The 24735-nt window shown below is 38.4% G+C and overlaps 1 protein-coding gene across 1 annotated transcript in view; it reads left to right on the top strand.

Annotated features, from left to right (window-relative positions):
* AKAP7 (A-kinase anchoring protein 7) overlaps positions 1-24735 on the top strand; it is a 170837-nt gene that overhangs the window by 76527 nt on the left and 69575 nt on the right. Inside the window, exon 6 of the mRNA XM_045066357.1 lies at positions 9052-9164. Within this exon, the coding sequence (XP_044922292.1) occupies positions 9052-9164 (113 nt within the window). The remainder of the gene's footprint in view (positions 1-9051; positions 9165-24735) is intronic.

The raw sequence follows: 24735 nt of genomic DNA, 5'->3' as shown, positions 1-24735 counted from the left end.
TGGTATAAGAAAGTATCTTCCAGATGTAAAACAAGAAAAGACCTTATCATCTCCTTTTGTATGCTGTATTATCTGGTCACAGATCAGTCTTCTTAAAATGAAAATCCAACTTATCACCTCTGTTGCATCTGAAAGAGAATATGTTAAGTTTAAGAATATGTCAGGACTACCTAATTTACATTTTGTATTCTAGACTATTTTATTAATAAATTTCTTGGCCATAGCTCAATTAAAAAAAAAACCTCTTTGTGAGTATTCTCAAATTACATTTCATGCTATCATATAACTATTCACACAATGTTAGAAACAGGAAAAAATAGCAAAAGAAAAGAAAAAAGTTTATAAGAACATGTATGTAATTGAAAAGATATGATTTTATTAAAATTGATCTGTCATAGTTTACTTTCAGACAACTTTTAGCAATTTCTTTACATTTAAGGTATAAATATATTGTTGCTACATACTTAAGAGTTCACTTAAAGAAAATCTCCTGTGTAAAAATACGTATATTTAAAATTTAAAAAACGGAGAAAACTTCCCAGTACTTAACACACTCAATAAATGTTTGCTGAATAAAACAAACAAACTCACCTAAACAGATAAAACTCTACTGTATTTGTTAGGATTCCAAAATATTGTTTCTTTATTAAATTATTCATTTCAGTGTTCTTTTACATAGCCAAGTCTGCTAGTGTTTAAAATACATTTTAAGGAATTGTTCTTCAGACATTTTGCATCTTTAGCTATGAGGTAAATTATATTATTTAGGAAGCGTTTTTAGCTGACTTTTGAAGGATGTCTGATATATTTACTGTGCGATTTTCTATTTAGTGCTTGAAGGAATGTCTGTGGTACTAGGAGGAATTGAACAATTTCTTAAATTATTCATAAGCTTCTCCTCCAGAACATGAGTTAATGTAGATGAAAAACGACATGTGGTTTTCACACCAGCAAAAACTCTTCTTATCTCAAGAATGATGTTTCCATAACCAATACCCTGCAGTCTGGCTAAGCAATAGATTATATTGCTAATAGGAATAAAAAACCAGTACTAAGAAATATTTTTCCAAAAGAAGACAGCAATTTCTTTTTTCCCCTATTTTGGTCAACATAGAGAAAAATACATTAATAACAAATTATATGTGCTTTGTGACAAATATTATTTAAAACAGTATTGTGAATAGATATCCATCATCGAAGATTTCAGGCCCAGTGAATAATGAGAACTATTGGGTCAAAATTCAAAGTAACTGCCTTCGGCTCAGGTCATGATCCTAAGGCTCCTGGGATTGAGCCCTGCTCAGCAGGGTGTCTGCTTCTCCCTCTCCTTCTGCTGGCTGCTCCCCCTGCTTATTAAAAGTAAAATAAATAAAATCTTAAAAAAAAAGTAACTGAAACCAGTAAATAGAAAAATATTAAATCTTTACATTTGATGAGTTTGTCATATCAAAATAATATGTGAGACTAATGTAGGTAGTAATGAATAATACAAATGCCTACTATTTTAACTTCTCTTAATGCTTCTTTCCTTATATATTTTGTATTTTTGGATAGTTCTGAACATTGCTGAGTCTTTTTCATTGGGCCCAGATCTGTCCCATGAGATGGTAAACTCTGTGAGAGCAGGGCCACGTTCGCTGTCATAAGCAGACTGTGTGTCTGGCACATGTGGGAAGTGCTCTGTAAATAAATGAAGAAATGAATTTTTGCTTTCACACCTTCATGCTGTTTTTATTTTCTGGGTTGATATGAATATATTGCTGAGTAATATGAATATATTGCTGCTATCAGCAGTTCTTCTTTGTGATAAATTCTTCAAGTACTTGATGACCTAGAAATTATGCCCTGAATCCGTCAATCAGATCCTAGAAACTTAAGTAAGTGAACATCACTGTATATGTTAAGCCATCAGACATTGCCAGTATTTGACAACTTTTGACTCATAAAAATGATGGTTTTGCATGATTTTAACTCTAGGTCTATTTAAAACAGTTACAGGTATGCCATAATAGAGAGGACCAGAGCTGGGTTATGATGGTAGTTGAGGACAGATATACCTGCTTATAATTTACATGAGCCAAAAGTTGATAAGTTTAATTGTAATAGTAGTTGTTATGAATACACTATTATCGTTTTAAAATATGTACATGCTGGACTGTTGTCTTTCTTTTTTCGCTGCCCAGCCTCTGAACTCTTCCCCACTGTCTCCCATGTCACGTACATTCTTCCACAGTTTGCTTTGGTGCTAGGAACATGATCTTGCTTTAGTCTAGACTTTGAATCAGAAGCTAGCACCTTGAACAGAGAAGGACTGTGCAGTATCTGTTCTGGAGCTGGGTTATGTCATCAGTGGCGGCCACCACCAATGGCAGGCAGGTGGCAGCAGTTCTAGCCTGCTGTGTGCTGTAGATGGTCCCTGCGTTGCCAGCTGGAGCAGGGGGTGGTGCCGTGTACCTGTCCTTCACCATAGCTTTAGACACCTGTTTGGCTTCCTAGCCTTCCAGCCTGGTTTTCTAATCTTCCCAGTATTCTTTTCTTACTTTTTTTTTTTTTAAGGTTTATTTATTTGAGGGAGAGAGAGATAGAGAGAGAGAGAGAGCATGAGTAGAAGGGGCAGAGGGAGAGGGAGAGAATCTCATACTGACTCTAAGCTGAGTGTGGAGTCTGACAAAGTGCCCCTGACCCTGAGATCAGGACCTGAGCCAAAACCCAGTCAGGTGCTCCACCAACTGCACCTCCCAGGTGACCCCTGCTGTTCTTTAGCTTAATTCAGCCAAAGTTGCCATTTGTTGTTTGTAACTAAGAACAGTGTTGTGTTGCTTTTTGGTTTGGTTTTTTTTTTTTTTTTTTTTCATTTTAATGGTCCATTGCTTGACTCTTTATTACCATAAAAGGGAGAGGAAAAAATCATTTGCTGCTAGTGACTAGCAGTGAAAGGTTTTAGGACATGCCCCAAATTTATAAATGGTGATCAAAATGTCACATTGAGCTCATCTTAGCATTTAGTAGATATTATGAAAGTAAAATAACAAACTAAGATTTTGAAAATATGGGGATAATATTTTGAGATACTAAGTTTTCTCCTTGTATTTCTTGTATCCTTTGTTCTGTGCCTAGCCACCTCTGGGACGGTGGTACCCATGTTCTCAGAAGAGAGAATATAGCAAGAAAAATAGAGAAAAGGCTTTGGGATTTCAACACCTGAGCATAATGATACATTTTTCCCACTTTGATGCTAGAAAAGATTCCCAGGGTCAGCGAAGAAGAGAGCTGGAGGCTAAGGTAGAGTGTGAGTTCTTGCCCTTCCATCGTCTCCTGAACAGAACAGCAGAAACTCACGTCAGTCTGAGAGCAGGAGTGACCCTATGCCTTGCTCCTGGGGTGTGTTCTTAGAGCCAACGAGCCAGAATTCACTGTGCTTCCAGAGTGGCAGTGCGGGTGAAGGAAGGGTGGTATTATGTAATGGATGGCCTTAGGAGATTCTGACCCTTTTCACGTTGGCCCTGGGGGATTGTTATTTTTGTATGCCCAAGAGAAGCAAGAAGGTGGTAGAGGGCCTGAGACAGGTCCAGTGAGTTCCTGCTTGCCCTGGTATGGTGTGGTGACCAATAGAATGAAATCTTGCATACCAGAAAGGGCACAGAAGTGGCAGAGTCATTATATGGGAACAAGGGAGGGTCTAACTGCAAAAACCAAGCATGGCTTATGTCTCAGGAGATGCCAGATGTTGACCCAAGAGCGAGGCACTACACTCCCATCTAAACCACTGTGCACCCCATTAGCTACCTCCCCGTCAACTAAGATACGGTCCTGGGGAAAGAGGGGAACACTTTGAATTGCCTGAGGCAATTGAATCCACCAGGAAGAGATGTAAATTCTAGCTGAAATATAGATGAATGAAGAAAGTTACTCTCACACATGAATTTCCCTTGCTTAAAACTGTCAGCATTTCCCACCATCCCGAGAATGAAATCTGAGGGTTTTGTCTTGCCCCATGATATTCCTGCATACTTCTCTAAACCCATTCTGCCTCTTCCCCAAATGCTGACTCACCCTGCTCCAGGTATCCTGTCCTTTTTACTGTTTCTGGACCTACTAAACATTCTTTATAAGTACTTTCTTCTGCCTCGAGTCCTCTTCTCCGCGCAGCTGGGTAGCTTCTCAAACATCTCTTCAGAGTGGGATTCTCAGACCACCGTATCTGACATAGCAACTCTTTTCTTCCACATCACTTTGTAGATCCTTCGTGTGCTTTATTTTTCTCCAGATCACTGATCAATACCTGACAATATATTTATGTATTTGTTTGTAGCCCCCAGCATGTGTGGATGTTCTGCAAGGGCAGGGGATTTGTTCTGTGGGTTGCCGTGGTTCCCACACCTGGAACAGTCTGTCAGCAATCATTTCCAGAACGAATGAATGGATGATGAGATCTGAGTTGGCCAACTGCTGTTCCTAAGTGCTGTACAAATTTTAAAATAATCTAACCAGATTTTCCCTTTTACTTAAATTTTCTTAGAGGGGTGCCTGGGTGGCTCACTTGGTTAAGCGTCTGCCTTCGGCTCAGGCCATGATCCTGGTGTCCTGGGATTGAGCCCTGGGTTGGCTTGCTACTGGTGGGGAGTCTGTGTCTTTCTCTTTCCCTCTGCCCCTCCCCTGCTCACACGCAGGCTTTTTCTCTCAAATAAATAAATGTGTAAATCTTAAAAACAAAAACAACCAACTTGGAGGGGAGAAAGAAGATTTTAGATTCTTTTTTTTTTTTTGAAGTTTATTTATTTCAATAATCTCTATACCAGTATGAGGCTTGAAGTCATGATCCTGAGATCAAGAGTTGCATGCTCTTCTACTTGCGTCAGTTATGCCCTCCCAAGATTGTCGATTCTTCACATAGAGGGCAGCATGAATGTTGTAGTCAGGTAGAGTTGAGTTCAAATTCTATCCTCACCATGATGTAGCTCAGTGATCTTTGAGAAAGCTGTGAGCATTTCAGAGTCTCAGTTCCTTCATTTTTAGAAATGGGAATAATAACTTACCCCTTAGGGTTATCTGGAGGAGTACATGATCAAGCATTGCTAAAACACCTAGCACAAAGGTAATGCGCAATTCAAGCAGGTATTGTTGAATACGCACAGATACCGTCGAATACACACAGATGCTAAGCCTGTGCAGTCACACCTGTGGGTACTGAGCTCATTAACTCCCAAGTCTGCTCCAGGAGCTCCTCTCCTGGGAGTGAGGTCCTCTTCCCTGCTTTTTTGTCCTTCCTGCCGCCCAGCATACTAGGAAGGTATCATTGATGCGGCTAATAATTATGTTGTTGGTAAAAAGAATGCGTCCATTTGAATTTTCTCCTGCGCAGGTATTTCTGTTTGGAAACTCTGCCCTTCTCTGTTATTTTTATTAGTTTTGCGTGGACCAGTCATTACAGCAAACCCTTCTTTTTCTGAGAAAGGATAATATTGTATCTTTGTTTTGTTCACTCCCACATCTTTTTTGTTTCAGGTTCCCATTCCAAAAAACTGAATACTTACACTATGTAAAAGATAATCAGACTGGATGGAAATATATTTGGTTTTGTTTTTAGCCAGGTATTTCTGGTTATAATTCTGTGTATCATTAGTAATTTCCGGATTCCAACAGAATTGGTGGTTAAAACTAAAGCATTCTTATGACTGTAGTATTTAGTGTTATATTAAAAACATCTTTTATTTTTTAGGACATGTTTTTTGGAAATATTAGGTAATCTTCCACTAGGTTCATGATTTTTAATTGTTAGAAAAATTAAAGCATATTTAACATTGCTAAGAAATAAATGAATTTAAAAGGAACAATTCATTAAACATTTGGATAGGAGGTGGTTTTATTTTAGATTCAAAGACATTTTTTACCTTATATTTCATCAGTTTCTATTTTTTTTTTTAAAGATTTTATTTATTTATTTGACAGAGAGAGATCACAAGCAGGCAGAGAGGCAGGCAGAGAGAGAGAAGGAAGCAGGCTCCCTGCTGAGCAGAGAGCCCGATGCGGGCCTGGATCCCAGGACCCTGAGATCATGACCTGAGCCGAAGGCAGCGGCTTAACCCACTGAGCCACCCAGGTGCCCCAGTTTCTATTTTTTAATGGACACTGTTGGCAGGATTATTTTTACTGAAGGGACCCCTCTCTGTGTGTTTTTTTGAAGACTGATTTTTTGAACTTTGTTTTTGGGTAAATGTAGGAATTCTTTTAGAAAAGGGAAAGGTATTTAGAAGCTCATGTGTAAAAGAGGGGAGCTTCTCTGACTGAAACCAGTGTGTGTGTGGGCATGGTGGAAGGTGACAGAATGCCCTGCCTTACTCTTCCTCATTCAGTTGCTGGAGCAGCCTTTGTACCCTTCACTGACCTTGGCTTAAGCTGGGGTTTTAGCTCGCTTGAAACATGACCAGAGTAGAAGTGATGGCATCTGCATTCCAGTTCCTTCTTTACTACTAACAAAGAGGGTGAATTTGAGCATTGACTTCTTATGTTTTAGCTTTATTTATTTTTAAAATTAACTTGGGTATTAGCCCTACCTGATTTGGAGGCAGAAAGGACAAATGAGAAGTTGTTTACCAAAGATCTTTGAAAAGTATGAATTTTTCATACATAAAGCAGAAAATTCTACTTGTGCATTCTACATTCTACTATGATGCTTGTGTACTTGTAATAATATTATATTGCTAATGTCTAGGCAGTTATTCTGCTTATTTAATTAAAAAAAAATTTTTATTCCGAAGTAATACATGCTCATTGTAACCACTCAAACAATATACAGGTGTGTAAAGAAAATGTTACTCATCTTTTCTATCTCTATTCAATGTCAACCCTCATCCTACAGTAATTTACACCATTTTTATGCTAATAAAACGTAGAGAATTTATCTTTTTTAAGTAAGCCATGGAATCATATTATTGGTACATTAACCATGCAACTTGCCTTTTTTCTTAATAGACCATGGGCATCTTTTCTTATGGTAGTCCGTAGTATGCCATATGGTAATTTAACAACCATTTCTTTATTGATGAGGTTGTTTATACTTTGTGTGTTTTTAAGAATTGATATCTTGAATCTTCTATATAGAATCTTGTGTGTTAAAAATTTTATTTTTGTGTATTTTCCTAGAACTGAATTTGCTGGTTCAAATACTTATGAAGTAAATTTAAAAAATTATTGCCCCATTCTATTGGTCAGAAGCATGTTCCTCTCACACTCAAGGAGAGGAGAGTATATGGGTGGGGACATAAGGTGGGAGGAGAAGACAATAGGTTCCGTCTTAGTATTTGCTTCTCACAGTAGGATTAAGTCATGTTCTTGTAATGACAAGTAAATCTTTAGGAGAGAATAAAAAGTCATTTTAAATCAGTGAAAAAAAATTATTGCCTAGATTATTTTATGTCATGGTTGTGGCAACTCTCATTCCCCAGCAGGCATTATTTCTTCAAATATTTCCTGTCTTCCTCTTGCCTCTTTTTAAGGGACTTAACTTATACATATATTAGACAATTTGCTGTTACCCCACATTTACTGCTGTTCCTTCTTTTTTCTTTTCTTTTCCCTTTTCCTTCATTGCCATCTCCCTTTCCCTTCCATTTCCCTTTTGTTTCCCTTTCCTTTCTTTCTCTTTTCTCTCTATTTTATTTTGTGTGGCTTCTATTGCTATGTCTTCAAGTTCACTAATTTTTTGTTCTACAGTGTCTAATCTGTCATTAATTCTATCCAGTGTATTTTTCTCTAGACATTGCAATTTTCATCTCTGTAAGTTTGATTTGGGTCTTTTTTATATATTGCATGTCTCTACTTTTTGAACATAAAGAATATCGTCATAATAACTATTTTGATACTTTTATCTTCTGACTCTAAATTTGTGTCCATTCCCTTTGATGAATTGATTTATCTCTTCATTGTAGGTCATATTTTCCTGTTCATTTGCATGCCTGGACATTTTTGATTAGATGCCAGACATTGTGAAATTACCTTCTTGGGTCTGGATAGTGTTGTATGCCTATAAATATTCTTGGGCTTTGTTCTAGGACATAATTAAGTTACTTGGAAACAGTTTTTTTTGCTTTTGGATCTTGCTTCTAAGATATTTTAGATGGGACTAGAACAGTACCAGTTCAAAGCTAATTTTTCCCCACCACTGAGGGGAAAAGTTCCCCACTGCTGTTCATTCTACCCAGTTTCCCACAAATCTCAAAGTTTTTCCAGTTTGGCTCATGGGAGCAGACAATTCTCCTGCCTCTGTATGAGCACTGGGCACCATTCCCTCTAATCCTTTCGAATGTATTTCCCCATCCTCAGGTAGCTTCCTAATATATATGCGCAGGTCTATACTCAGCTGAATACTCTAGGGCAACCCTTTGTAGATTTGTGGGATTTTCTCTCTGTACAGGTCTCGCTTTTCTAGGACTCTTGCCCGTGAGCTATGGATACCTTTGCCTCTCCTACTTTCAGCAGTTTTTACTCGACCCAGTGAGATGACTAAGCTCCACCCAGTGAGGATGGTTTCTTCCAGCTGGGCAGTTGAAGGGCTCACCTTGTTTCTCATCTCTAAGAGATCATTGAGCTTCACTGCCTGATAAGTGGAGTGTCTTACAAACCATCATTTTATATACTTGGTCCTTTCATTGTTTCAGAGGGGAGGGTAAATCCGATTGCTGTTATTCCATCTTGGTCAGAAGTAGAAATTTTAGATATGGGTCATAGATAAACTAGTCCTTTTCTATGCATCTAGCCACCACTAGGATATTCAGTGAAAATCAGCATCATATCAGACAAACACTTATTATATTTCTTAAATGTTTTCTTTTCAAATTGTTGCTTTTGTGTGCTTAAAGTGTGAAATTTATGCAGATTTAATAATATCTTGTCCTATGCAGTGTGGTTTTAATTCTCTCTTAGAAAGTATTCCATACAGGTATATAAAGTAATCTTCATTATAAAGTAATTTGTTATTTTTTGAATTGCCATTTTAAAAATAAAAGATAGCCATGTATTACAGTAGCATTTTTGTATTTTTATTTTCTTTAGAAGCTGCAAAAAGGACATTTCAAGAAAAGGGCATCTTGGCAGGAGAAAACAGGAGTTTCAAGCCTCACTTGACTTTTATGAAATTGTCCAGAGTACCACAGCTCCGGAAGAAGGTAGGTAAACATTTTTGTTATAAGCCCCAGTTTACCAGCTGCACCAGTCTTACTAAGCATGCTTTGGGCACGTGTGAGCTTTGTAGTGGTTCTTGACACCCTACCACTCTGGGTCGTGGGATTCCAAGTCAGTTTGTTTCCCACTCCCAGGGAGGCTGAGTTGGCTTGTGAGACTCCATGCAGGCTCTTCCAGCTGTGCCCTCCTTTGCCACAGGGGCTCTTCTTCTGCACCCTCTGCCAACATTAGCTGCATACTTGGACCAACATTTCCTGATGCTGCTTCTCTTGCCAAATTTGCTTCCTCCCTTGAAGAACATTGAGGCAGGGCCAAGTACTATTTTATTGCTTTCTCTGCTTTTGGTTATTTACAGCCTGCTGCCCTCCAGGCTTCCTCCTCTGGCCTGCATACCTGGTGCTGCTCACTGGAACTGGGATTTTCATGGTGGGATGCACTTCTTTACCCCCCTTTATGCCACTCTTTCAAGATTTCCAGAAGATGGCCTTGTGGTTTTAGTAGTTGTCTCCATTGAAGGCTTGGAACAGCTGTTCCATGGACTGGGCAGGAGGATAACTAAGGAGACCCAATCCCACCATTACTTGAAAGTACTCCTCCCTGAGGATGGGCAGAAGTGACATGAACTAAGGGATATGTCTCTTGACCTCCCACATCTTTCTACCTTCCCAAGCTACCCCGTCCTCCCTCAGTTTAGAGTAACTTTTGGTTTTCTTCTGGATTTATGAGCTTTTCTCCCGGAATCCTAAGGACACCCTTCATTGTGTTTCCCATTTCAGCCTAGGGAGCTTCTCATGCAAATTTAGCCATTTGCTGACCTGCTCTAATATACCAGAGTTTTGGAGATGGGCATGCAGATTAATGTTTGTTCCTGCTCTCCATGACCCCTTGCTACAGTTAAGACTGATTTGCAGCTCTGTAAATGAAAGTCATGTTTATTAGTAAGTGGATCTCTTTTCTAAATTGGACACATATTTAATGTCTCTTTGCACGGAAGATCTTTCTTTCTTTCTTTCTTTTTTTTTTTAAAGATTTTATTTATTTATTTGACAGAGAGAAATCACAAGTAGTCAGAGAGGCAGGCAGAGAGAGAGAGAGGAGGAAGCAGGCTCCCTGCTGAGCAGAGAGCCCCATGCGGGACTCGATCCCAGGACCCTGAGATCATGACCTGAGCCGAAGGCAGCGGCTTAACCCACTGAGCCACCCAGGCGCCCTCTTTCTGATCTTTAAAACATGTATTTGGGTGATTGACCATCCTGTGGTTCTGAATTTTCTACAAATTGTTGTGAATACCTTTTCAAAAAGATACCTTGCGTGGTTTTCTTTTTTTTCTTTTGATTACTATGCCTCACATTCAATAATAACTAAATCAGGTGCCATTCCTGAATATTTAGGTAAAAACAATTTGTGTAAGAAACAGATTTAGACATTTGGATTAATAGCTGACAAAACTTGCAGACTGATGGTTAACTTCTTTACTCATTATCATTCTTGTTTTGCTTTCAAATGGATTGTCCTCTTCCCAGTGATTTCATACTTAATCACAGAATGACAAATCAGTGGTGAAGGTAATATTCACATTTTGAAGTGCTTCTTTCTCTGTTCGGTGTTAAATTTTACTTGAGAGCGCATGAGGACATTTATCAAAGGAGTGTTTAAACTACTCTAGAATATGAATTTTAATATTTTAGACTAAATTTAAATGATTCCTTGGCAGTTAATTTCCCAGAATCTGCTCCCTTATGTTGTAGAATGGGAATATGAGTCTTACAAATACGAAGTGGCTGACGTGAGAACCCATTCTTCCTGTTGCCGAGCCCTGTGGGGAATCCATCTTAACCCTTTCCCAGGCCCAGATTCTTCTCTCCCACTGGCACGTCTAGTTCATCCAAATTGATTTCTCTTGTCACATGAGGAGCTCCCTGGCCCAAACCATACTAACTCAACAAAATTTACCACGCGCTTAATATGCACCAGACATGGGCTGCTGGGCTCAGAGTTATGATCAAAAGAGAAACATGGGGCACCTGGGTGGCTCAGTTGGTTAAACGGCTGCCTTTGGCTCAGGTCATGATTCCAGGGTCCTGGGATCGAGCCCCAAATCGGGCTCCCTGCTCTGCAGGAAGCCTGCTTCTCCCTCTCCCTTGTCCTTTGCTTATGTTCCCTCTCTCATTGTGTCTTTCCCTCTGTCAAATAAATAAAATCTTTTAAAAATTTTTAAAAAAAGAGAGAAACAGTCCCTGCCTGAATGGTATATAAAATCTAAATCAGATTGTATTTCATTTAGATTAGAAAACTTAATCTTTAGAAAATAAGGTATGACCTCACTGCCTTTCAGTAAGCCCCAAATTTTTTCTTTCCAATAATGGAATGACTCCATTCCTATGTACTACTACGATGTCCAGTGTTTCTGAATGTGTAAGAAAGTATACTTTAAACATTGGGATTCATGTGTCAATGCCAAAGCTGCAGATTCCCACCCTCTAGTTTCAGATCTGGAGATGTACCTAAAGATTGTGACTTTTGATAATCCATCTGTGCCACGGGTGATTCTGATCCAGATTTTCTGTAGAGCAGTGTATTCAGAGAGAGAGACCTGCAGGTTTAAATAAATAACCAACATTTTTTTTTTTTAAATGCAGGAAGTCATTTGTTCCACTGTAAAAGTTAAAGCCAGTATGAAAAGGTAGCATGCATAAAAGTGCATTTTTATTATGCTTTGTGATTTGGAATACAGATGATTTGAAAATTTGTGGTTCTTCAATCTCTTTCTTCTTAACTTTTTACCTTTTCAACTGTCCTTTCTCAGCATTCGTTCTCTACACGGTTTTTATTCAGGTTCACTTATTTGTAAGGGAGTAGACATTGGTGAAATCAGTAGTGGAATGTATTGCTAGTATTCAGCGTTGTTTAGGTTGACAAAATAAAAGGAGAAGGAGAGAGAGAGATAGGAAATAATAGGTTTTTATCACTCAAGTATTGAAAGTTTGTCTTATTTCAAGTACTTTCTTTTATTTTAAAAGTGATTTTAATTATTAAAGTATTAGGTGAATATTTGGTCATTGTAAACAGTCCAAATAGATGCAAATCTATAAAATGGAGTATACAATTTTTCCTTCAGCACCACCCTACTGCCCCCTTCTTCCCAATATAATTTCTCTCTCTGGAGGTTACCACTATCGGTATATTCTCCTGACTTTTTCCTTTACACTACAAATGTATATAGGTGCAAATACCTGCATATAGTTTCTTTAAAACAGAAATAAGTATACATTGTTTTGATTTATCATAATTTATTCTCCACTTGATGAATAATTACATTAATTTCCATTTCTTTGCCAGCATAAAAATGCTGCAGTGAGATTCCATGTTCATTTTCCTTTGGGTAGACATGCCAATACATCAAAGAACCTATGGAGTGTCAAGGTCACAGGATATTATATATTTTAACTTTTCCAAAACACCATAAATTTCCTTTTAAAATAGTGGCCCCAATTTATACCTCCAGCCACACTGTATTAGAGGAACATTTGTTTGGGTAAACTTGAGATAGAAGGACCATCAAAGATTATGCATGGTGGCTTGGTATGGCCCTTTGAATTGTGAATTAAGAAATTCCTGTAAAAAAAAAATTCTCACAATTCATATTCTTTAACTAAGAGGTTCATGCTGCTGGGATTATCCTAAACAAATAAGTTTTTAGTTGAGATAAAATTGATATGCAACATAGTGTAAGTTTCAGGTATATAACATAATGATTTAAGATATGACTATATGGCAAAATGATTACCATACTAAGGTTAATTAACACATCTATCAACTTATATAGTTACCTTTTTGTTGTTGTTGTGGGGACTTTTAAGAACTTTCTTACTAACTTTCAAATATACAATATAGTATCTTTTTTTATAATATAGTATTTTAATTATTATCACCATGTTGTATACCCAGGACTTATTTATTTTATAACTAAGAAATAACTTTAAAGAAGAAATTCTTTATGTATAAAAAGGTTTACTGAGGAAATCATGTAATATAGGAAGTCCTATAATAGAGGAATGCAGGAATTCCTTTATGATGAGGGAATTTTTAAGTCAGTTATGCTAAATCATATCAATGATTTAAGAAGCTATTAAAATAGGCAATTTATAAGAATTGTGGAATGGATTAAAAATATAAACAATAATTAAAGTTGTATAAAGATAGTTTCCCTGGGTTTGCCTTCAACACAGCTTAATGTGCTTCCTTGAATTTTGGAGCTAAAATGTAGGCTCCCACAACTGCTCTTTTAGCCCTTATTTCTTCTGGTAGATCAGTGAATACAGCTGACCTTAATGTCACCTGGACTATAGTAAATTCCCCTTGACACACCCAGAATTTCTCTCTTGGTTGGTTGGGGCTTTCCTTAGGTTCTGAGGAAGAGTGGAGCCTTACAGGGCTGATCACAGAAATGGTGTTGGGCGAGTTAGAAGTCTCATGGCAACGGAGGCTAAAGGGAAGCCACAGATGCAGGAAACGTGAAGGTTTTCCATTATCTTGAGGAGTGTTCTTTGAGTTTCTGGTATGGATGGTGATGCAAAGTGAGAGTATCTCGAAAAGAGCTGATGGTGTCTCCCACAAAGATGCTCTGTTTTGAAGGTTGGCGTACTCTCTATATTTCAGTCTGACCTGCCAGAAGGCCAACCAGAAATCATTCTTTGTAGTGAGGAGATAGATACCGGTGGACTCCGAAGATACTGGTGGTACTATTGTCAGGGTAGATGTGATAATTATTAGTGAAAAGGGGTGCTCTGGGTAGAGAAGGGCCCTGGATCATTACAGGCCAGTTCTTAGATGGTTAAGATGATCCACTCATTATTATTTACAGGAGGTGTAAGCAATTATTCTGTAACAATACCTCACGTGGTACTTTTTTTTTTTTTTTTTTTTGGTCATATACCGGTTATTTTTTATAGTCTAAAAAGCTGTTATCCATGCCAGTATAAAAAAATATTCAAAGTTTGAGTCATATCGGTCTGTTCATGAAGGTAAAACAGCTTGACATAAAAGGTGTGGACAGATGTCTGGTGCAGGGAATGAATGTTGACCTCCACTGGAATGGTCAGAAAGATCTAGTCTGAGGATTTCCCAGTGGTACTGAGTGTTGGCTTCAGAAGTCCCTAGGCTTCTGGGGTGCCAGCCTTTGGTAGTCTCCTATTTGTAGATAATACTATTCAGTAGAATTAACCAGAAGCCCCATGGGATGACCAAAAGTTCTATAGATTGTGATTCAGAATTTTGAAAGTACAGAAACTCCTTTCTCATCTCCTGGTACAGATCTTCCTCTGCTACAGGCTGGTATTCTGGTTCCCAAGCTTAGAACTGAGCTTGACTTTAGATTCTGAGAAACTTAAGATTTTTCTTGGCATTGTCTATTTTCCTAACACTAGGAGGCATTTAGTCACTGTGTTTTGCATATTCTTAGTTGAATGAAATTCTAGTAGGGTATATTGCATAAGAGAATATTGAAAGTAGTTATTATATATTTTAAAGCGAGTTTGATTATCATTGTGCTTTCAGAGTTGTGGTTTCATTAAATGAACGGAGCCTCAGAGAATCTTACTAAATTACCACGTGTTTAAAATAGTAACTAAAATTCAAGAGTTTTTCTTGAAATATATTTATTTTAGGTTGTTAGTCTGCAACTTGTTCACCTCTGTGCTTTTTATACTGCCCTTCTTTTAGATCTGTTTTTCTCATCGAGTGACCTTGTATTTCTCTGATTTAACCATTGCAAAAACTGGTTGGTTAGAAGTGTGTGCTAACACTTGGTGGCAGAAGAAGACCAGTTTCAAATCAGACATGTATCTTAATGCAGATCCAGATTTCTCAAGAAATAAATGTGATCGTGTCATGGATAAATCAGTTGTATTTAAGCATTAATTGTTCTCTGGCCTTTTTAGGTACATTTCCTGATCTGTGACTCTTTCAAATTACTCAGATAGCACTACACTATCAAAGCTGCAGTTTATTAATTGACTGACACTTCCTTTTATCAGCTCTTCACAGAATTAGACAATGAGAGAACTTCAGAATGAAAGAAATGATTTCCTTTGAAACTGTTAGTTACTACTGTCACTTAGATGGGTTTGTTTTGAATGCAGAATTTGATATGCCCAAAGCATGGGCAGAGGGGTAGTGTTGGACCCTAAAATGATGAGGCTGAGGGACGTAGGGAGAAGGAAACCGGGAAGTGGAAAAGGAAAGCATATGGATGCAGGTTATGTTCTGACAGTGTAGGTAAGGGGGAAAACTTAGCCTCTGGATTGTTTGGGGATTCGATATATAGGACCAAGACTGTAACAGAAATTTTCTCAGTTTTTTTAAAAAAAAATTATTTATTTATTTGAGGAGAGATCATAAGCAGGGAGGAGGGGCAGAGGAAGAAGCAGACTCCCTGCTGAGCAGGCAGCCTGATGCAGGACTTGACCCCAGGACCCTGAGATCATGACCTGAGCTGAAGGCAGATGTGTAACCAACTGAGCCACCCAAACACCCTTCAGGATTTTGTTAATTGTTAAGTGGGCTGGTATAAGTTAGTTACCCCTCACTTTCCTGGGTCTGCATCATAATGCGTCTTTAAAAGTGATTTTAAAACTCAGGAATACTAGTTTAGTTTAGGAATAGAAGACTATTCCTTCTTAAGGAGGTGTCTGTAATAAATTTGAAGGAACATGAGTTTTCTATTTTTAGCTTTGTTGTTTAGCATTGGACAAATCTTATAACCTCTCTTGACCTTTGCTAACTCATACTTAAAGAAAGAGTTTAGTGTTACTGACTCCTGATTCCTGTGCTATTCTGAAATGTCTATAAGATGAACATTTTAACGAAATAGGAAAATTTGGCTCCACATAGAGGGTTTTTTTTGGTGTTTTTGTTGTTGTTGTTGTTTTTTAAACTTCAGATAGGTTTTCTTGTATGCAGAAAGGAGGAAAGTCTTTAAGTATAGGAAGATGGTAGCAACTTAGATTTGGCTCTTTCCTTTATCCTGGAAACTGCACAGAGCAGTAGAGACAATGGGGAAACTATCACAAGCTGCATTTTCCGTGCAAGTAGGACATAGAAGAATTTGTAAAAAGCAAATGATGTGCAAGTACCACTAGAAGCATCGGGGACCAGCAGGACTTTCATGAGAAGCTGCTTCAGGATGCGGAAGACTATACAGGGAGGAACAGACCTCTAGGTGGCAGATGCAGAAATGATCAGGAAATTTTCATTCCCAGAGGGTGAGGACTCTACCCTAAGAAGGTAGAGAAATTGTGAAAGGGGGCCCAGAGGAAGTGAATCTCAGGAAGCACTAGTTTCCGAAGAGGAGAGAGTCCCTCCCGCAGCATTGAAGTGTCTCAGGTCTTGCAGTGGAGAGGCAGTGCCCATATTCAACAGAGTCCCTCCCTGGAGCCAATGGGGAAGAAGCCTTGAGCAGAGGAGCCTGCGGGACTGCCCCGCCACTTCCTTTCCCCCTTCCCTGAAAGGGGGCGCTATAGGGATCCGCAAGTCCTTATTCTTCCAGCCAAAAGCTTGTCTCAAAATTTCCTTGGTACAAGATAAAGCACATTGCTTCAGTAAGCTAGTCCTGAATCTCCCAACAACGAATGACTTAATTCCTCATGGTTTCTGGTTGTTTTCAAATTTCTTCATATGGCCAGGTGCACTTAGATCTGAGGTTAGAGTGGAGTTGGATTTTTCTTAATTAAAATTCAGTAAACAAACAGAACACAGCAAACATCTCTTCATTTTAATGGTTTTTTAAAACTAAAAGTCCAGTGAAATCTGCCCTGAGATGGAATAATAATTTCTTCTGAGATATTCTAGGTGCCATTAGTCAACTGTGTCATCTACTGTGTGTCAAAGAGCACTATTTATAGCAAGTGACTTCACTTATGTTACTAATGCATTTTTCAACTTCGTGTTGTTGTGTGGTCTTTCTCTTAAATAAAAAAACCCACACTGAGTTTGCAATTATTTAACAATTGAAAATGGTACACAGGTAAACTGAATGTTTGTTTGAAACTGTTTATTACTTTATACATCTTTAAAATTGAAGCATATGGGAGAGTATAGACAGCTGAATTATTTAAGGGAGGATTCTAGGAATGGACTAATGTCAGAGAAACAAATGATGCCCTGGTTGGCCCTAATTCTGTTAGAGATTTTGAAAACTCTAGAAGAAATGACGCAGTCAACCTAATTTTAAGGCTGTGCAAAGTGGCATGAAGATTTGAAGCAAGTATTTTCATTAGTATGTCTTGAAATTTTTCTCACGGAATATCTCTCAGGGTTTTACGTGAGGCAAAGATGCTATGATCAAGCAAATGTTAGCAGTGTTGGGTTAAATAAAGTTAATCTGATTCTCTATTCCAACACTTCCTAGGAATTTTGAACCGCTGATATTTATCATGACTCTCAAGAGCTTACAGCAAGAAAGACTGATCTTTTGCTCACAGATGTGGGTCAGGTGTGGCTCTGCTGTGCATTGTCTTTATGGAGGACCTGTGCTGAGCAGCCTCTGTGTAGGAACATGCTGGTCTTTTGGCAGAAGGAAAAGGGAGCTGGCAAATCCCAAGCTGATTCTTAAAGCTCACAAATGAGTCACATCATTCCTGCTCACATCTTATTGGCCAAGGCAAGACACATGGTTCCTTCTGAATTCAACAAAGCAGGATGTGTAATGTACTTGCAATAAGGGACACTACAGGAAGGGGCAGTGAATATTTTGAACATTTAGTTCACCTCAGCATCATTTCCCAGATGTACTTGACTAGCAAGTCCTTTTTTCATTGACTGTCTTGTAGCACTAGTGTTTGGCAGAACATGGTTTAGGAAATGTTGATCTTGATAATTCAGGCCTAAATGATATGTTTGCTTCAAACATCCAGATTCAGTGGACATTTTTACTTATTTTCCAACATTTTTATTTATAGACAATATTCTGACTTAAATGTAATTTAAGAAACAGAGTTTTAGAACTAGCGTTGAAATATGCAATAACAAAGTATTCAACGTAATTAGAATTGCATGGATTTGGCTTAACTGTATTAAAATATACATGTCCTATCTCAGCTATTACCATTAGTGTTGGGAAAAAAATTTTTTTTTAAAGATTTTATTTATTTATTTGACAGAGAGAGATCATTAAGTAGGCAGAGAGAGAGAGAGGAGGAAGCAGGCTCCCTGCTGAGCAGAGAGCCCGATGCAAGACTCGATCCCAGGACCCTGAGATCACGACCTGAGCTGAAGGCAGCGGCTTAACCCACTGAGCCACCCAGGCGCCCAAGGGAAAATTTTTTTCTTAACTAGTCTTTTGTAGGCATTTTGAAACCTGTTAATTTCATTTTCCCAGTTAATGACTGACTGGAGTATAATGATCTTTTTTTTTTTTTTTAAGATTTTGTTTATTTATTTGACAGAGAGAGATCACAAGTAGACAGAGAGGCAGGTAGAGAGAGAGAAAGGAGGAAGCAGGCTCCCTGCCGAGCAGAGAACCCGATTGATACAGGACTTGATCCCAATACCCTGAGATTATGACCTGAGCCAAAGGCAGAGGCTTAACCCACTGAGCCACCCAGGCGACCCTGGAGCACAATGATCTTGTATGAAACTGGCAAGGACCGCAGTGGATTGATTATGGTTAAATCAAAATAGAACACATGATCAAGAAAACTTAAACTTTATTCCCAAATAGTATTGATACAGAATCATTTTGTTTAGTTATAGTAGCTAATTTCTTACCCACTTGACTAGTCGCATAAAAACAAACCAGCTGGCATTATTTGGATGGTCATAAGATTTTCTCCACTACTGGAGAGTGGTTATCCAGCTCTTGTGAATTTTAATTGCTTGCATAAGAAAAGAAGATAAAGCTGTATGTTTTTCTTAAGAGCCTGAATTAGATTTGAGGGGAAACTAAGGTTGCAATCCAAAACTGTACGAGTTTACATTGGAATTATATTCCTAATCTGAGCTGATTACTTTTGACCACTCATTAGAATATTATTCTTTCAAAGAAAAGTACTGTTAAAAGCAGAGTAATACTAGTTTGAATTACTAAATTGCTCAGTTCTCTTTCACGTGGTTACTCCAATAAATTAGAGACAAAAATGTTAGTAGCCTCTTTCCCAGGGTCAAACTTCATGTTTGTGTGATTGAAGACCTAACAAGTATGATTGAAGACCTAACAAAACTTGCACATATCACCTAAGGGACTAGTCACTTGTGATGACAGGCACTCCAGCTCAGTTCCTGCAGTAAGGGTTCATCCTCTAAAAACTACCTGATGGCACCATTTTTATTGTTGCCAAAACTGATACCATTTGGAGACCCATCTTTAAGGCTGTCTAAGTAGAACTGTGGTTGTACATTGCCCTCAAGTTGATGACGGGTATAAAGACTTTCTTCTTTAGCTACTGCTTTCCCCACAGCTGAAGTTGATGGTCATAATTTGTTACATAACTTTATTTGGACCAGGACATTTCTTGCACAGTAATTTCATGTTTGGTCTCCAGCACTACTGTGAAATCTTACCAAGCCATTGCCTGGGAGAATGTTCTGTATGACCCCCTCTGGTGGCCTGCACCTTCAGCCACATCTCTCCCTGTATATACTCATTGCACTGTTCAGGATTTGGTCCTCTTGGATTCTTACTTCTCACCCTCCCTGAGAATGATGGTAAGACAGAGAACTTTGTACTCTTGGACTTCCAGCACAACTGTCTCTAGAACTTAATTCGGTGGAATTAAGTGTGTGTGTTGGCGGGGGGAGTGGTCACGTGATAATAAACTGAATGGGTGTGGAAGTCATGTCACATACCTGTCTCCGTCGATTGTAACAGTCTATGACACAGATCCTGACCAGCAGGGGCTAAAACTGTAATCCCTGTTGGCGGGGTATGTGTGATGGGAAGAGGTGGATGTGTGGTAGGTGCAGTGGATATGGAGGGAATGGTATCAGGTGTGGTCAGTTTAGCTTTCTTGAGACCCAGCCCACCGTGATGGCAGAAACCAGATATAGCCAAAGAATATACCAGCGCATGCAATTTTTTGCTTAGCATTATCCTAAGATAATCCCTTGCTTCTCCTTAACTTTTCCATTAAAAAAATGGTTTTTTTCCCCTACCAAACCACTGCTTATTTTATTAGTCTATATTTGGTTTTTGAAATTTTGAAAAGGTAATTAATTTATAAAATTTCTAAAAGAGAATATTGTATGAAAATTTCTGGTTAGTCTGGTATCCTTCTCTCTGTAATTTATTTTTGAAGCAATGTGTAATCTCATATTCATAGGTATATACTGACAGTGAGTCCATTAGGGAAACTATGTAATCTCTGTAATTCTATTTTTCAAAAGTATACCACAGGGGGATTTCACATTAAATGTGATTAAGTTTGAGATGAGGACCAAAGATTCCAATTGTATATTATATATAAAATTATTTTGCATAGCAACGTATATCATATTAAAAGAAGTCATTGGACACATTTCTTGCTCTACCTGGAGAGAAATACTAATTTTGAAATTAGATTAAGAGGTATACATGATTCCCAGGTTTTATCTTTAGTGACTGTTTCATAAGTAATTATTTTTTTTTTCTACCAAGCTCTCTTTTATCTAAAATGATATTCAGGGAATGTTTCCAAGCAAGTAAAGTGAAAAGGCTTGTATCATTGAACACCTTTCAACCTCATTCCATTTCCTAACCTATAGCACACTCAGTGTACATCTTAGTATTACTCTTTCTTTCCTGTTCTTTCACTCACTTCTCATCACATTCCCTTGTTGGGACACCTTCCTCTGGTAGGTAGGGATTTCCATCCTAAGTAGTGTGCACAGAATAGGCCTGGGCAAGTGAAGTATAGTGCTCTATTGAGAATGATGGGGAGGCAGCAGGAAGGAAGAGTGTTGATGGGAAAAAAACCAAGGACATTCATTAATTCATAAGATAGTGGGAAAAGAAGCAAGTACTAGGTGCACTAGAAGTGTGAAGAGCTACAAACACGTTCTAGGTCTTTCTTGCTTAACGTTAGAAGGCTACAGTTAGTGATGTCTGTGCATACATTAAACTGTTTTGTCAAATATATGACCCCCTTTATCTAGGTACGTAGCTCTCATTTGGATCACATCTGAGGCTACAATTAGGTCTGGAGTTCTGTCTATAGACAATCTAACCAATTTAGGTGAATGATTTTGACCTCTAGGCTATAAAATCAGAACACATTCAACCATAAGTATGTTACAGTATATAAGCCAGTGTTAGAGGATAAATTATAACTGTTAGTATTTTCTGAACAGTTTTTGACTCTCCTGTTTGATTGTTGAGACCCTAAGAATTTTTTACACCAATGGCTTGCTGGCATTACTTCATGCTGGGAAGTATTGATTAGTAGGGAAAGCTATTGATTAAAGGAGAACATTTAAGATTAAGCTGTGAGTGAAGAGAGTTTGGTAGAATACTGTTGGTGGGAATGGAAACTTGGGCAGCCACTCTGGAAAACATCATGGAGGTTCCTCAAAAAGTTAAAAATAGAGCTACCCTGTGACCTAGCAATTGCACTATTAGGTATTTATCCAAAGGATACAAAAATACTGATTCAAAGGGATACCTGCACCCTAGTGTTTATAGCAGCAATGTACACAATAGCCAAACTATGGGAAGAACCTAGATGTCTATCGATAAATGAATGGATAAAGAAGAAGTGCTATCTGTATACAATGGAGTATTGCTCAGCCATCAAAAATGAAATCTTACCATTTGCAATGATGTGAATGAAACTAGAGGGTATTATGCCAAGCAAAGAAGTCAATCAGAAAAAGACATATCCTGTGATTTCACTCATATATGGAATTTAAGAAACAAAACAGATAAACATAGGGGAAGAGAGGGAAAAATAAAAGAAGATGAAATCAGAGAGGGAGACAAACCACAAGAGACCCTTAATCATGGGAAACAAACTGAGGGCTGCTGGAGGGGAGGGAGGTGGTGGGGAGGATGGGGTCATTGGGTGATGAGCATAAAGGAGGGCACGGGTTGTAATGAGCACTGGGTGTTACATGCAACTGATGAATCACTGACCTCTACTCTGAAATTAATAATATGCAACATGTTAATTAATTGATTAAAAAAAGTTGTGAGTTAATAGACCACATATGGTGAGAAATTTTGAGGTGGGGTATTTTATGTTTTATCTTTAGTTTATAGAAATAAATGGCTAGGTTGGTGAATTCAGGAGAACAGGTTGTTATTTGTTCCAAACAGCAAAATATTCGGAAAACAGATGTGACAGGGAGGAGCAGGCTGCAGCTTGTTTACATCTAAGTGACCACAAGACTGTGGTGAGCCAAGTACACAGCTGGGGTTGGACCAAGGGGAACTGAGAGTCCAGCTCAGACTGAGCCACAAAGGAAGCAGTCTTGGATGCCTCACTTGCGAGATTCTTTCTTTGTTTCGGTGGAATGAGAAAAGCCACAGGCGAATATAATAGTCACATGGCCAAACAATGTATGCTCTCTCATGCTATCCTTAAGAAGGCTGGAGGAGGAACTAAGAGGTTTGCTACGTAGACAAAGAATAAGCATATGTAATTTTCCAGGGAGCTGGTGACCTTGAGAATGTCCTTAATACCATCAAACTGTTAGCTCTTTGGTTAATATGTCATTAGTATAAATGAACTAAATGTGGATTCTTCTGTTCTGACGCCACCACCTTATGGAACCAGGCAGCATATTGTCTGGGTGATTTTGTGAAGTGGCTTGCACTATTAGGAATCAGACGCCATCTTCACTCCGTGCTGGCTTTCCCTGCCACTTGATGCCATCAAGAATCATTCAGCTCCCGCAAAGTGTTAAGATAGGTAGAAGGAGGTGTCAACAGTAGATTAAAGACATAGAGCCCAGACAATAGCTGGTTGTCTACTTATTGCTTGCTGACAGGTATAATATTATAAATATTAGAGCTAATGCTAGGGCAAAGAGTTGCTACTGTTTCTTTTCCGAAAGCCTCAAGATTAAACAAGGCAGAAGTGCTGAAAACAAATTTATAAATAGAGGGATTGAGGATTATCTAAAAACCGCATGGTGATGCTCCATCATAAAGAAAAATGAAGAATTGAGAAATACTGTATACTCAAACAGCTGGTTTAATTAAAAATTGCAATCTCGGGGCACCTGAGTGGCTCAGTGGGTTAAAACCTCTGTCTTTGGCTTGGGTCATGATCTCAGGGTCCTGAGATCAAGCCCCGCATCAGGCTTTCTGCTCAGCAGGGGGCCTGCTTCCCACCCCCCCTCTCTGCCTACTTGTGATCTCTTGCAAATAAATAAAATCTTAAAAAAAAGAAGAAGAAAATGCAATCTCTGCCAATATTTTACTCGATTATTTGGGTTTTGACAGTATAAGAAGAGTTCTTTTTATAGGCTGGAATAGATCATTTTTTCCATGTATAAGTAACATTTGTGAATTCTTTCTCATTTTCCTCTATGAAATTCATTTGTAATGGACATACAATTATCACTTGATTTATTAATATTAATGCAGCATGTTAAAGGTGGGTATTTTTAGAATGCTAGAGATTCCCAAAGTAATTTTCACATTGGTTTTAGAAATATGGTGGTATATATGATTATATATTACAAGTGATTAATAGCCTTAGAATTTAAATATTTTAAAGGAAATAATGATGAGCTTGAATATTATCATTACATTCTTTTCACTTTGTCTGTGCTCTCCACTTACCCTGAATCTGAATCACAGCACTTCTTACTAGCTATGTGTATTTTATATGTGACCTAATTTCTCTGTGATTTAGTATCCTTCTCTGGGGGTAATAATAGTACCAATCTCATAAAATTATTGTGATTATTAAATGAGTTAATAAAAGTATTTAGAACAGAGCCTGTACATAGTATTATATATTTTCTTTTTTTTTTTAAGATTTTATTTATTTATTTGACAGACAGAGATCACAAGTAGTCAGAGAGGCAGGCAGAAAGGAAGAGGAAAGCAGGCTCCCTGCTGAGCAGAAGCCCGATGCGGGGCTCCATCCAAGGACTCTGAGATCGTGACCTGAGCTGAAGGCAGAGACTTTAACCCACTGAGCCACCCAGGCGCCCCAGTATTACGTATTTTCTATTACTGTTGTTATACAGATGATAGAGCATCATTTGTATTCAGATTGGCTCCAAACAATGAGAAAAGTACCATTGCCTTTTCTGTTTTCCATCTCTGAAGTTAGTGACAGGCACGAGGTAGGGTATCAGGGCCTCACCCAGGCAGCAAATGGGCATACTGGAAAGGGAACCAAGGCAAAGCCCAGCCCTGAGGGGTGACCAGACAGGTAGGCGAGGACACAGGAAGGCATCCAGGCAGCTCTCACCCAGGGGTGCTGGATACAGGATCTGAAATCACCATGCTCTTTTAGAGTCCAGTAGCTCATGTGGTGAGGTTCCTTTGTCTACCACCAACCCTATCAAGAACAGGCTTGAATGGAACAGAGCCTGAATGGAAAGAGACTGCAGTTCTGACTGAGAAGG

Source organism: Mustela putorius, unplaced genomic scaffold (genome assembly GCF_011764305.1).
Source record: "Mustela putorius furo isolate JIRA1106 unplaced genomic scaffold, ASM1176430v1.1 tig00003863_pilon_pilon_pilon, whole genome shotgun sequence".
NCBI lineage: Eukaryota > Metazoa > Chordata > Mammalia > Carnivora > Mustelidae > Mustela > Mustela putorius.
This window is presented reverse-complemented; position numbering and strand designations above follow the sequence as displayed.